The sequence below is a fragment of the Azolla caroliniana genome, unplaced genomic scaffold (genome assembly GCF_043228905.1).
Source record: "Azolla caroliniana isolate FFs.n. ecotype wild unplaced genomic scaffold, voAzoCaro1.0.p SCAF_11, whole genome shotgun sequence".
Lineage (NCBI taxonomy): Eukaryota > Viridiplantae > Streptophyta > Polypodiopsida > Salviniales > Salviniaceae > Azolla > Azolla caroliniana.
The window spans coordinates 16,592,578-16,607,520 of record NW_028230446.1 but is presented as its reverse complement, the minus strand read 5'-3'; the positions used below and the strand labels follow the sequence as shown (position 1 = coordinate 16,607,520).

Genomic DNA, 14,943 nt, shown 5'->3' with positions numbered 1-14,943 from the left:
GTGCATTTGCTAGGAATTGACAATGGTTCGGTTTTAGCTTAACTTGTCGAATAAGGAGTTTCCAAACTTGAATTGAATAAAAAAAGAGTGAGAGTGAGAGAGAGAGAGGGAAGAAGGTGACAATGCTAGGAATCGACAATGGTTCGGTTTTAGCTTAACTTGTCGGATAGGGAGTTTCCAAACTTGAATTGAATAAAAAAAGAGTGAGAGAGAGAGAGAGAGAGAGAGAGAGAGAGAGAGAGAGAGAGAGAGAGAGAGAAGAAGGTGAGAGTGCTAGGAATCGACGATGGTTCGGTTTTAGCTTAACTTGTCGGATAGGGAGTTTCCAAACTTGAATTGAACCGGTTCATAAACCGGTTTAGGAACCTGTTTGTCCAAGCCGATTAAGCCGTAACATTTGGAAACCGGTTTGGTTTCCGGTGGAGCCATCCCAAACTGAGCTCAAACCTGTTAAGGAAGCTCGAGTCGAGCCTTTATAAACACCAAATGGCCAAACTGCCAAACCGTTCTTCCACTATGTGTTTTTGTTTTTGGTTGTAAATTGTAATTGTAGAGAGTGGGGTGGGCGAATGAAAAATAATGCTCTTGTTTTTTGTTGTGTCCCTGACGGCCTTGGTCTGCAGCAGACAAGAAGCAGCAGCGGCTATGGCTATGGCTATGGCTATGGCGTTACTCCCTCTTCGCTTTCACCTCTTCTTTCCGCCTCCTCTTTAACAACAGCAAGAAGAAGAAGAAGAAGAAGAAGAAGAAGAAGAAGAAGAAGAACCACCACCACCACCACCACCACCATTGCCACTGTCACCATGATCTGATCGCTCGCAGAGCAGCCTTTCTCTCCTCTTCTGCTTCCTTCCGCAGTTGCGAGCGGAAAGACGATGTTGTTTCTTCCAAACTCTGGAGCCACCGCTGCCTTCAGGTCGTCGTCTTTGTCCTCGAGAAATCGCATGGGTGAAGAAGAATGCCTGAACAACCGCGGAGCAGCAGTGAGCGCGATGGCAGCGGAGCAAAGACACGCCGCAAGGATCGCCTTCCTCCTCGACAAGAAGAAGAAGCAGCAGCAGGAATACCGACTAATCCTCTCACGTCCCCTTCTGTAGATCCTGCTCCCAAGTGTAAACGTGGAAGCACCAAGAAATCTGCTGCCTTGCCTCCCCCTAACACCTCTGTCAGAACTCGAGCCGCCCTTGCCAGGGAGGCAGCACTCGCTGCAACTCATCAAACAGCAGCTGCTGTTGCCACCGTCAACACTCCTAAAACTAGTAACAGAGTTATACCTGGAAAGGAATCAAAGAAAACTCCCAAGGATAATCCTGCTCTGAATAAACCTCAAGACCTTACACCTACCCGTAGAACTAAGTCTAAACCCAAAATTGATCCTAATCCTATAACGAAGCCTAACGATATATCTATCCCGACTCAGACAAAGCGTAACAAGCCGACTCAAGCCCCACAGACCCGAGCACTTCCAGGTGTTGAGCCCAAGGAAGTGACGACCCCACCTTCCAAGAAAGAGAAAGAGAGAGACAAGATGGATGAAGAAAGTGCTGATCAGGCTGCTGCCGCTGGCCCCGCTAGAGTAGGAGGTGAAGATGATGGGAATGTTGCTCCTCTCCCAGAGAAGGTATGGAGAAATGCACTATCTTTCTCTTGATATTTTTTTTGTTTTTTGTCACTTCTCAAAGTTTCACAGATAGAGAAACATAGATTGTTGCACTTTTGCTGGAGTGATGTGTATATGTTTTATTCAACATGTTTGTGCAAAACATATTTTCTTTGTTGAGAAAAAGGTATGAAAAAATGCGCATCCTTTTCTTCGATATTCTTTTTGGACTTCCAAATTTCATACACAAGACCATAGTTTGTTGCTCTTGTTAGATTGTACCGTCTATTCAAATTTTATTGCTCTCTTTCTGAGAAGGTATGGAAGACTCTTTTTTTGTCATTTTGTTTTTGTACAGAGTCATACTTAAAACTATGGATTGTTGTTCTTATGGGATGTGTATTTTTTATTCAACTCTGTGTTGATTTTTTCAAGCTGCATTCATAAAAAAAGAGTACCCTTGCTAGCTATGCATATTCTTTCGGCCTCTTTTAAGAATTTATGCTTTTAGGATTCTTCATGCTGGGTTTTTCTCTTAGAAAGCAGTGAAGCATTACTTGATGCAAGCACTTCTCATACATTGATTAATTTTGATTTCTCTCGCTATAATTCAAGAGTTAATGTCCCTGTTGTTTTTGCATGATTCATGCATTTGGGGCAAGGATGTTTAATTTAAGTACTCAAAGGTAGGAAAGATATTGCTGCACATTGAAGAGTGAAGTATAAATTGAAGAATTTATATCAAAAAAATTAGAAATTTTATCGTTAACAAAGAGATTTATTTCTTTGGCTAGGTTCAAGTTGGGGATTCCCCAGTCTATAAGATAGAGAAAAAACTGGGCAAAGGTGGTTTTGGCCAAGTATATGTTGGTCGCAAGGTCAATGGTGGCTCAGAACGCACAGGTCCTCGAGCAGTTGAGGTGAAGAAACATGTCTTTTTGGATTCATAATATATATGTTTTTGCTTGCTGACCCTGCCTCGCGCGGATGGGTATTGTAGGTAGCACTTAAGTTTGAACACAGAAACAGCAAGGGATGCAATCATGGACCACCCTATGAGTGGCAAGTGTACAAGTATGTTGTCCTTTTACATTATTTCTTTCTGCCACATCTTATTCAGTTCTATTTCTTTGACATCTTATACTTCAATATTTTTTCGTAAATAAGTACTCTTGGAGGCAGTCATGGGGTGCCTCGTGTTCATTTCAAGGGCCGTCAAGGAGATTATTACATAATGGTATTCTGTAATGTTTCTCTATGCCAGTGAAATGCCTCTTAATTTGGTTTTAGTAAAGGAATGTTATTATGTTTCACTTTAGTTTTTGCAAAGGCTAGTAAATGTCTCTTATTTTGGTTATTACTAATTGCAATATGGTTTTGTAATGAAGGTCATGGACATGTTGGGCCCTAGCCTGTGGGATATATGGAATACATCTGGTCAACAGTATGTAGTTTTCTTTCTTTTGGTATTGTTAGGATAAAAAATGTGACCACTACACCCATCCTGATTTTACATCATGTGAATATGCAGAATGTGCACAGAAATGGTAGCCTGCATAGCTGTAGAAGCAATTTCAATCCTTGAAAAGATTCATGCGAAAGGGTGAACAATCTATCTATTACTATATTTAATTCATTTTTTAATGCTCTTTCAACTTCTTGACAAGCGTTCTCAAAACCAGCATTGTATTGCAAAGTTTTCTGACTTAATCTTTTGTTTTGTGAAGCTATGTGCATGGAGACGTCAAGCCTGAGAACTTCCTGCTTGGGCCCTCCGGTACACCAGATGAGAAGAAACTCTTCTTAATCGATCTTGGGTTAGGTGAATGTTCTTTTTCAGGACACCGTAAATTGTTTCCCAAATGCTGGTCACCATCTAGATTGGCTTGAAATTTTTCTGCTGTTCTGGATACATTATGTGGCTCACTCTTATATTTCTTTTTCTTCTTGTGGATCATATTGTCACAGCCACAAAATGGAGAGATACAAATACCGGGAAACACATAGAATATGATCAGAGGCCAGACGTGTTCAGGTCTGTGGGAAAAATAATTTGCCGTGCTCCTTCCATTTCATCCAATGTCCTGGTCTCACTAGTCTTTTCAATGCAGGGGAACTGTGCGTTATGCTAGTGTGCATGCACATTTGGGCAGAACAGGTAGTCGAAGAGATGATTTAGAATCTCTAGCCTATACACTGGTTTTTCTGCTTCGTGGTCGTCTTCCATGGCAAGGTTATCAGGTGAAGCATTGCATATTACCTTGTAAATTCAAAATACAAGTGTGGAACCAACTGTGCAGTACTTAGAGAATAATCTAGTACATAGAATATGGGTCTGTGTATACTATGATACTAGTGCAAAACATGTTTTGTAGATACTAAGAGCTTGATGTATTTCCTTTTGCATTATAGGGTGATAACAAAGGATTCCTTGTGTGCAAGAAAAAGATGGCCACTTCTCCAGATATGCTTTGCTGTTTTTGTCCTGCCCCGTTTAAGAATTTCTTAGACACTGTGGTTAACATGAAGTTCGATGAAGAGCCAAATTATGCCAGCCTCATTTCTCAGTTTGATGGAATTATTGGACCAAATCCTGATGTAAGGCCAATAAATACCGATGGCGCGCAAAAGGTAAGTTCTGAGAACATTTGGTTTGCTATAGCTGTGATTGGTGTGATAGCTTGATAATACATTTGCCTTACCTACAGCTTGATAATGAAATTGTCATATATATATATATATATATATATAGGTTCTGATAGCTTGATAAAGAAACTGTCTTGCATACAGGTTGGGCAAAAGCGTGGAAGATTGACCACAGAGGATGTGGAGGATGATCAACCAAAGAAAAAAATCCGGCTTGGTATGCCGGCCACACAATGGATATCTGTATACAATGCTCGCCGGCCCATGAAACAAAGGTGAGTGGGGATAAATCCATTTAATCAAGCTTGAGGACACCATACTAGAGCTCATTTTTAGGCAGGTATAAAGGTGAACATTCATGCGCTGTGTTTTTTTATGTAATAGTAAAATTATGTTGTCCAGTTTTATACAATTGAATAAATGACAATAATTTTGGTTCTGATTTCATTTTTGCTATGAATATGTTTGTTTTGGGGTTTATGATATGGATTCCATATTGCACTTATGATTATTGAAGTGGGTTGTATTGATTGGCAGGTATCATTACAATGTGGCAGATAATAGGCTTGTGCAGCATATAGAGAAGGGAAATGAAGATGGCTTGTACATTAGCAGTGTGGCGTCTTCTGCAAATCTTTGGGCATTAATTATGGATGCTGGAACTGGCTTCTCATCACAAGTTTATGAAATCTCACAAGTTTTCCTTCACAAGGTAAGGTAGTGTGAGATAAATATGAGAGTATTTGCTATATATATAGGTGTGTCATACTACTGATTTATTTCCAGGAGTGGATAATGGAGCAATGGGAAAAAAATTACTATATCAGTACCATAGCTGGGGCTGACAATGGAAGCTCCTTGGTGGTAATGTCAAAAGGTAGGTTTGGAAGGTTGCTTTCAAAGAGTAAAAGTTGGCACCAAAAGCTGTTACTCATGGAAAACCAGGAAATTAGACTGCTAAAGAAAATATGCACCATCATAACATGTTCTTTTTGTAATTGTTTGTTTAGGCACTTTGTACACGCAACAATCTTACAAAGTTAGTGACTCTTTTCCATTTAAATGGATTAACAAGAAATGGAAAGAAGGTTTCTATGTGACCTCTATGGCAACGGCAGGAAGTCGCTGGGGAGTAGTTATGTCTCGCAATGCTGGTTTTTCCGATCAAGTTAGTCTTACTAATTTTGGAATACTATCTGTTTTTCTGGTATTCGAGTCTTGCAACCGCCCTTGGTTCTAGCAAATTCGACAAAAATATGTTTTGATGATATTTACTTGGTTCATTTTGTATGCTCTAAGAAAATTAAGAATTGACTATTCGCCGAATGTCATTTTCTTGTGAATGAATTATATGGCTGCAACTCGAAGGAAATATAGAGTCTGAGCATAGAATGATATACTACAAAAGATGATATTATGCTTAATGTTGGATTTTTGTTCCTTGGGTTTCAAATGATAATGGCTGGGTTCGTAAAAATCTGATGGGGAAATTGTTCTCAGGTTGTGGAGCTGGATTTTCTTTATCCTAGTGAAGGGATTCATCGAAGATGGGATAATGGTTATCGTATAACAGCAACAGCTGCAACATGGGATCAAGCAGCTTTTATTTTGAGTGTGCCCAAAAAAAAACCAGTCGATGAAACACAGGAAACACTCCGGACATCAGCTTTTCCAAGTACACATGTGAAGGTATGATTATTTGTGTTATAGAATATGCACTCACTCAAAATTAAGCATGGTAAGAACGTAACTTTTATTTTTTGGAAATTAAAACTGATGTATTTTCCTCTGCTTTAACATGACTATATTTAGGAAAAATGGTCAAAGAATCTGTATCTGGCTTCAATAAGCTATGGGCGAACAGTATCATGAAAGTTCCCTTGGGTCGAAGTTGGGCATTATTCTTCCTTGTTGAACTGAGGAATTATATCTGCTTGAGGACTGATATGTGATAATGGTTTGTATAGCATAGCATGTCGATGTCGTACTATGATAGGTGCATCTAATTGTCTTGGGAGTATATGGTAAATAGACAGTTATTTAATTTATGCTGATGTTAGTAGCACTAGATATTTGTTTAAGTCATATTAGCGTACTCAGATACCACTAAGGTATTTGTAAATTTCAGTCCCCCGGGGAAAACAAGACACAGGTCATGATATCTTTCCAAAGCTCCAGGATATGATTAAACTCAAGACACATTATTTTTAAGAGCTTTGATTATTATTTGTAGATAATATTTCAGGCAGCTTTGGACTGCTAATGCTTTGGTAAACTAATTATATACCCAAATTAAGGCTGTCTACAAACCTTGCAGTTTTCTGAACCAATCAACTGGCTGTTCTTTTCCTGATGAGGCTCAAATATGGCTAAAATTTTGAATCGGGCTACTGTTGAAGTTATGAACCATGAACATATCAGATTATTGGGTTTCTTTGTTTACTGAAATTAAGAGAAGAGAGCTGTATATATAAGTCTTTAGTCCCTCTATTTTGACAAAACATATATATCTTGGGGACTTTTCAGTGCATCATTAGCTGTGTAAAAACATGAAAAAAATTTGCACATTTATCTTGTTTCAGTCTGTGAAGGGCGCAGTTGATATGGGGTTTATAATGAATGGAGGCTTCAAGCTTCTTGGATGTTTTTCCTTGTCCATTTCCTAAGATGCCTTTTTTATTATCATTGCAGTTATGAATGCTTGCATCTATTTCTAGTATTTTTTGCACATCAATCAAATATCTCAAGTCTTTGTGCAGTGTATCTTTCCTGTGTTGAAATGTAATGTTGCTTGTTTTCATGACTGTGTATTAGCTTTTAAATGTAGAATGCAGTCATTACACGGAGTTTTACGTGTGGCGATGGTATAGATTGCTTTGCTTTGGAGTTATTGGAAATGACGTTCTCTATGTTCTTGTCATCTGCATGAGTACCTGTGATCTGCGTGAGTATGAAGCACTGAAATGTATTTATTTTGTGTTATTTTTTTGCGAATTAAAATTGATCCTTACACGTTGACTGTAGAAAATTGAAAAGCATTTCTACAGATGACATATGGTGCCCCCTAGGTAGCGTTATGAAGTGCATTCATAATTGCAAACAACTTACATAAATTTTGGAACCAATGAAATATTATGCTCATACAAAAATGGAAACTAGAGTTCAATGCTAGTATACATTATGAGGTTTTGGTGCTAAACAAGCCATTTTGTGTGCATTATTGCTTTCTATTGTGGGCTTCATGACCTTGAGGCACTAATTCAATGAGTTGATATTTGAATCTTGAATCAGAAGTTAAGGCGAATAATATACATTGAGAGGTTGATATTACACAAGCCATCTCATGTTCATTATTGCCTTTTATTGTGAGCAGTATGACAGTTATGAACTACTGTGATGAATTGATATTTGGAACTTGAATGTGAGCTTATGCTTTCCTTTACTATTCTGCATAATGTAAAAATGTGTTCCTTTGCATGTGGTGTTGGTAGATAGTTCTCCATGTTCCTTGGGCTTCAATTTGATCAATCCCCCTCCCACTTGCATATTGTCAATCCCATCCAATTCCTACAAACACTTCTATCACAGTACCCATGTTCACTCATTAATATTCTTAGAACATCATGAACCACTAAACTCTACACATATTGTACCTCCATAGGTCATATCTTACTTCCGTGGATGAGTAGGAAACATATCCATCTATTTTATTGTCTTTCCTTTTTGTTCACCATCACCCTCCAATTCTCACCCTCATCTCCTCTACATGGCTTATGCATGAACAACATAGAAAATTTCTTTATGAAAGTAGCACAAAGTGAGCAACTTTCAAGATTGACTTTAAGCAAAAACATTGCATACACCTTATAAAGGAGAGGCGATCAACTTTGTGAGATGATCTCTTCCACATACTTCGTTGAGGGATGTGTGTACAAGCTATTGAATTTGTGGTGAGCATTCCTTGTAAACCATCATATAAGGATATGTATTTGGGATAACTATTATATCTATGAATCCAAATGCAATTTTAGCAATATTTATTTATAGTAGATGAAGATCGAACATTTAAATGCATTTGTGAATTAATACATGCTACATGGTGTTGAGGTTTGGGGAAAATTTGACCCTCCCTTTCTCTACCTGGAATGACATTGGGAAGGTAAAATGATGCTCCTACATTGCCAACTTGAATGAAGACAACGACATCATGTTGAATGGTGCCCATCAATATGGGAGGTTAGTAAATTATCTAATTAGAGAGTTTAAAGAGAGTCCACACTTGTGTAGGTAAGTAAAGAGTATAGAGGCACATTTCTTACTAAACCAAGGTTGGGGTGCTGGCAAACAAAAGTGGAAGACAAATAAAAGCAACATTCTCTTGTGTAGCTAGGGCACAAGCCATACACAAATGGTTAGAGATCAAGATAGAATGTTGACATACTACTTGAGCTAACAATCAATGCTATGCTCACAAAGGACATCAAATGATATTGCATAGGTGCATTAATAATGAAGTGGATGGGGTTGACAAAGGTGCAATACTTGCACTCAAAATAGTCAAACATGTTGAATTAGAATTAAAATTTTTATCGTCCATAAAGAGGCCAAATTTGACCTATGGGACTAGAGTATACATGTGTTCTTGATATGTGTCTCCTTCCTACGAAGGGGCATTCATAGATTGAAGCACAAAGTCTCTATGTGTGAATACAACATACACATATGAGTTCAATCTGAGACATCTATGAGGAAACAATGGGGCTCCCAACAACCAACATACCATTCCAATGCTATCTAATTGGAAAAGAGCAATCTCTCTCTCTCCTCCCCCCCTAAACGTGGTGGGGCCTAGGTTCGATGACAAGTCATCTGAGCGAGCTATGATAGTTACCATGTTGTAAAGGAGATCACATGAGGTGATGAAGAACAATGCAAGCACATGGATTTGTTTCTTAAAGCTTTGTTATGTTTGCAAAGCCTACATTTTTTTCTCTAGGACTAGTGAGAACACACGTAGTATACAGAAGAAATGAGTAAGTATTGGGAAAAAGAAAAATACTCGGAGAGAAATGCCCCTGAAGAACAAAGGCAGGGAGGGGCATTTCGGAGATTAATTTTTTTGTCTCTGCATTTCCCCCCCCCCCCCTCTCTCTCTCCTTTCATTTCGCTGTTCTATCTCTCTTTTCTCTTTACTTGCGAGCGTCCCAGACACAGTGGTCTGTCTGTGTTCTTCCAGGCGGCAGAAGCAGCAGAGAACAGACATGAAGCAGCGCGTCGTGGGGGCGAAGAAGGAGAAAGCGAATCCGTCTTCCGCCGTCGATGACTCTGGTGAACGGGTAAATTCCACGCTATTACTCACCCTATGTCTTTTAGGGTTTTCTCAATTTCCATCAGAAAACGCTAGCAACTTATCAAATTTAAAAGAAAAACTGAGTATTTGTCTTTAGCTCGGAAAAGAATCGTATCCGTCTCCTCCTATAATACGCTAAATGTTTATCTAAGTATAGAAAGGTGCCTCCTTTTAGGCTTATACGCAAGAAATTCTATCTACGAGAGTCAAGATAGATAGACTGCATTTTTAGTTGAAGTTAACGGAAAGGTTTGGGGTTGGATTAATAACAAATAGGCATGCTGAACTAGAGAAGCACAAAAGCATGTTATGTTAATGGGAAGCTGTATGCATAAAAGTGAACATCAAAAACCCTGAATGTAATCAAGGTCCTACAGTCATATCAGGTGATTTTATTTCTAAGAAGATATACTCCTGGAAAATATGTCATTTGTTTTTCCTTTAGAAACTTGGATATCAATTTTCGTGATAAATTAAAATTCAGTTGTCTGAGTTCTTATTTCCCTGCATCATGCCAAAATCAATGTGTAGAGAAATCTAATTTGAAAAGTTGTTATAAAGACTTCTGTTTGAAGATGAAATAAAGTAGTAAAATTTCCTCTTCTTATAATTAGCTTGTCATTTTCGTAAAATTAGCAGATCACAGTTTATTAAAATTAATCTGAACTTATTTTTGTAATTTACTGTTAATATTTCTCATTTTATTACCATTATAAATCATTAACATGTTCGAAAATAAATAATATAGTGCATCACTTTGTCTAAAAACCCAATTAATGTCTTGTATTATTGCTATTCCCAGAGTTTGATCCGACGATTCAAAGAAGTTGAGATATCACTACCGATAGCCTATGGAACAATTGCATACTGGCTAGGGAAGAAGGCGGATGAGTATGTGCTGCCAATTGATGCGGTAAACACACTTTTTAATGTTTGTACAGACAATGAACTAAAATTCTCACGATTTTTGATCCCTTTTGGTTTAGGTATCACTCCCACAAGTGGACAGTATATATAAGAAGCATATCGAATGAAGATCTTGGATTGGTTATCAAGCGAGTAGTCTTTACGCTTCATCCCAGTTTCAATAATCCTACAAGGGTTGTGGATTCAGCACCCTTTGAGCTCAGTGAGACAGGATGGGGTGAATTTGAAATTGGAATAACAATAATATTTCATGGTGATGCAGCGGAGAAGCCAATTGAGCTGTATGTCATGTGTTTCCTTTCATATTCATGTGATCATATATCCATGTTGAAATTTTCATTCATACAATATTTTTTTTTCAGGTTTCACCATTTAAAGTTATATCCAGATGATGATTCAGGGCCACCATCCACTAAGAAGCCCGTTGTTGTGGAGTCATATGATGAGATTGTTTTTTCTGAGCCTTCAGAAACATTTATACAACGGGTTCGAAATCATCCTTCTGTGATAATTACTGGATCGCTTAATGATCTGCCTATGCCTTCAGGTATGGTGCATTGTGACTGGTTACAAATACATGCAAAAACTTTAGTTTGGAGTTTAGACTTATATGAATATTTTGTTTGATGTGTTAGTTGATACTCATAATGAGAAGAAAAAAGGTGATACAAAAGACCATCCCCAAGTGCAATGGTTTCTCAAACATTCGGATTTAGATGAACTAGCACGCCTGAAAGCAGCACGGCAGCAGGTAGGAGGCAGTTTATCATGCTTTCTTTTCTGGAGTAGTGATTGGAGATAAGTACATACATGATAAATTGTTTGATGTCCCTGTCTATGGATGCATTCATTTTCCTTCCAGGCATGCCTATATAGTATAGGGAACACCTTTTCTCCTTGAACACTTCAACCATCTATCTGGCATTTGAAATACACAAGCGCCATATAACTTTTGTGCATTACCTGTGAGACTTGTGAGCATACTCATTTGCCATTAGTATGATGTTTTGTATGTATGGATCTAATTGTAATTGACACGAATGATCATTTTATGACATAGTTCAATATCCTTGTGAGGTGCATTTGTTGGTTTTACCTGCAGGAGGACGATGAGCATCAAGGAATAATAATAATGAAGATCTAAGATTAAGAAAATTTAGCTGTTTCATAGGAAGCTTTACTGGCAAAGAGAAATGTCTTAAGCTTTGCTGGTATAGTGGATTATTTCATGGTTTAATTAGCTCTTTCATGCTGACCTTGTCTAGGAGACAGATATTGTCTCCATAAATGGCCAAAGATGAAAACTTTTGACTTCTTTATGACAATTTACCATCACGTGCATTGTATATTAAAGATTATGTCCAAGGAATTTATGTAAGTTCATCAGGTCATAAGAAAACTCCTCGGAAACACAGTTGTTATCATTATTAGTGATGATGAGAACTAAGTTATCTTCTAACTGGGTTCATGCTTATGACGAGAATTTCTTTCATGCCATGCGTTTAGTTTTATCTGTTATACTTCTAACGTTTAGTTTTATCTTTGTTTTAGGTCCAGAGCCAAATCATGAAATTGAGACGAGACCTCAATATGCTTGAGGCAGAGGCTATACAACTGAAGGCAAATGCAGCACACGAGTTGAAGGCGTGATTGTTGATGATATATTGTAATGGAGCATTTTAAGGAAATGTCAATTAATCGTTCTTGTGTGCGATGTCATGTAGGAACAAGATGCATCATGTATCAAAAGGTGCTTCCTCACATTGTAACAATATGCCAGTTACTTGTAAATGGAACACATCAGATTTTTTGTTGTTTATCAAAGCTTTTATTAGGAGAATGATGGATAAGTGATTTTTTCGTTGATTGAATTACGTAAGAATTGCAGTTCAGCCATAATCTTCCTCAGATTGTCATTGGGGTAGACTGTAGCCATCTATAGGTTTTTGGCAGGTTGCATTTCCTCTTATTTCATGGAGGATGGTTCTGTCTTCTTTGGGGATTCTGAAGCATCATTCTAGTTTTCATGGAGAAGGTGGAGCTAAGGATTTTTGGTTCTAATACAACCGTCTTTCTTGTTGCGAGCCAACTAACTGACAGTTCGAGAGCTTTATAGCATAGGCCAACCATCTCAAATTAATGTAATAGAGTGATTCTAATTATTTGAGGATATGCCAAGTTAATCACCAAGTGAGAAATGGCAATTTTCAACTAAATTGTCATTTCCCTTGATTGATATTTATAATTACATCTATGGTTATCATAAGATAAATGAGTCAAGGTAATAAAATAAGCATTGAATTCTTGACTCATTTCATAATCGTGACTTGTGCTCGACGTTCCCTTATCTTTCATATTTTTGATCATTCAAATATCATGCATTCTTTCTAATGTGTTTCACTCTAGTGTTGATGGTAAAGCTCTGCAAATTCTAGTTCTTCATGTGTTTGTTGTGAGCTTCATGTTCAATGAACACTTCAACATGAAAACAAGGCTTATTGATGCCAAATGTTAAATGTTCTGATTGGTTTAGCTGCACAGTTTTTATTTTCAACGATGTGCATATTCTTTTACAGATCTACTTTTCCTGATTATTGTTATGGCAGATCGCCTGCGACTTGAATGTCACCTCTAGCGGTTTTACCTCTAAATCACATTAACAGCCAACTTGAACCAAGCATTGTCCAACTACAGTTAGTGTTGAATCAGTAACAGCTGGAAAAAAAGTAGCTGCTTTTTAGAATGAAGGGTGAGCTTTTTCGTGAAAAAGGAATAGTTAAAGTTATGAATACAAGAAAGATGAAATTGATGTTAATGGCAGTCAAGAAAAACACGAAACTAAATTTTCCTTCAAAATGATTGCCAAGCTGCACATTATGAGTAAAAATGTGAGAAAACATCAATGTTATGCTTCAGTATACTAACAAGCTCACAATAAACTTCGACGATTGTTAGTATCAACATTATATACTTGAAGGATTGTTAGTATCAAGGCCATATATATTACGACATACTTATCATTGTAAGATTTAATATCATATATTTTCAAAATTTTGATAACCAAGTGACAAATCCACTTCTAGGTAAGTAGGTTACATGTGAATTCTATAACATTGATCTTTAAAACATGCATATCGTCCATATTATCCCCAGCATTGCCTATGGAGATCTTATCACATCGTAATTACAAGCGAAAAGATAACTCAATATTTGAAAGAAAGTGTATGATGTCATGAATAAATATTAATTGTCAAACCTAGTAAAACTATACGTTACTTCATACATGTTAGTGCATCATGTAAAAGAATTATCTTATGCAAATATGAGATGTCTTGAGCAATAAGTTGATCTAATGCTAACTTGTATAAACAATGTGGCAACACAAGCTCTATAAACATGGCACAATCTTTAGTGGCTTCATTATAAGGTAGCCTTGTAAAAATGACAATGCATGGGAAATGATCTATTTTCAGGTTCAATAAGGTTATGAGTTTAGGTAAAGTGAAATGGGTATGATGTTGTATTCACTAAATGTTGTTAAAGACGGTGACACTGGTAATGAGCCTATGAATCAAAGAACAACGAAAAGAACTTGCCCTTTGCACATTGATTTGTAGAAGGCATTAATGGTAAAACCATGATAGGTCAACTATATGATTATGATCTAATGTTTGTAGACCCTATCAAGCACCATGTACAAGCCAAATAAATATCATAACTTCATTGCACATCATATTTTTTTAAATGATTGCGGAAAATGCCTTTGTTCTTCCCAATAAATCCATAATTGTTGCTCCAGATCCTCTGCATACATATCTGAAAATGATGTGATGGGAGGCTCTGTAGAACCAGCTGCAGCTTCATGATAATTCTTGGCATACCCATTCGACAGGAATGCTTAGACTTGAGCAATCAAAATATGCATAACACAGATGGCAAATAAACTGTAAATCCAGATAAGATACGATATATCCACAACATTTCGTTATAAAATGCAAAATTGCTCATTGGCATGAAGCCCTAAAATACCTCTGTTACTTGTTATAAATGACAAGATTTATCGAAGAAATATGACTAAGGGCCAAAAGTGTTTCCAACCCAAGGAAGCACAATGAAAAAACATGATCTTTCCATAAGAAAGTGAAAGCCTGACATCGGATGCATTGGAAAGGCATTTTATAACCAGAAAACAGTTTGATTTATCCACAGTATAATAAAACAACATTAGCATCCTTGATCTTACTGGCTTGCTGCTCAATCTGTCATTACAAAACAGATTAGCACTCTCTCACATCAGATACAAAATTGTGTACATGGGAGTTTCATAACCTATAATATCCATGTGCCTCTAACATGGAAAGAGTCATTAGAACAATCTTCTCTAATCCTACAATCTAATTCTTCAGCAGCAGAAGGCAAC

The 14,943-nt window shown here is 37.3% G+C and overlaps 2 protein-coding genes across 3 annotated transcripts; both read left to right on the top strand.

The window, feature by feature from the left end:
• Positions 1–849: 849 nt before the first annotated feature.
• LOC147858091 (casein kinase 1-like protein HD16) lies at positions 850–6,892 on the top strand. Its single transcript, XM_087326692.1, has 16 exons — positions 850–1,621; positions 2,395–2,520; positions 2,601–2,674; positions 2,768–2,837; positions 2,989–3,044; positions 3,132–3,203; positions 3,328–3,422; positions 3,569–3,635; positions 3,712–3,841; positions 4,013–4,231; positions 4,391–4,521; positions 4,784–4,958; positions 5,033–5,123; positions 5,257–5,414; positions 5,747–5,935; positions 6,059–6,892. The coding sequence occupies exons 1-16, from the start codon at positions 959–961 to the stop codon at positions 6,116–6,118; spliced, it is 2,376 nt and encodes a 791-aa protein (XP_087182818.1). The 5' UTR covers positions 850–958; the 3' UTR covers positions 6,119–6,892.
• Positions 6,893–9,430: 2,538 nt separating this feature from the next.
• Positions 9,431–12,334, top strand: LOC147858090 (transcription initiation factor TFIID subunit 14b-like). 2 transcript variants are annotated; one of them, XM_087327901.1, is made up of 6 exons: positions 9,431–9,582; positions 10,399–10,487; positions 10,583–10,804; positions 10,886–11,070; positions 11,159–11,274; positions 12,075–12,334. In XM_087327901.1, exons 1-6 carry the CDS (start codon positions 9,508–9,510, stop codon positions 12,171–12,173), a joined length of 786 nt encoding a protein of 261 aa, XP_087184027.1. In that variant the 5' UTR covers positions 9,431–9,507; the 3' UTR covers positions 12,174–12,334. The 2 variants fall into 2 exon arrangements, with proteins under 2 accessions (XP_087184027.1, XP_087184028.1); XM_087327902.1 differs by having other exon boundaries at positions 9,567–9,582; positions 10,399–10,509.
• The last annotated feature ends 2,609 nt before the right edge of the window (positions 12,335–14,943 follow it).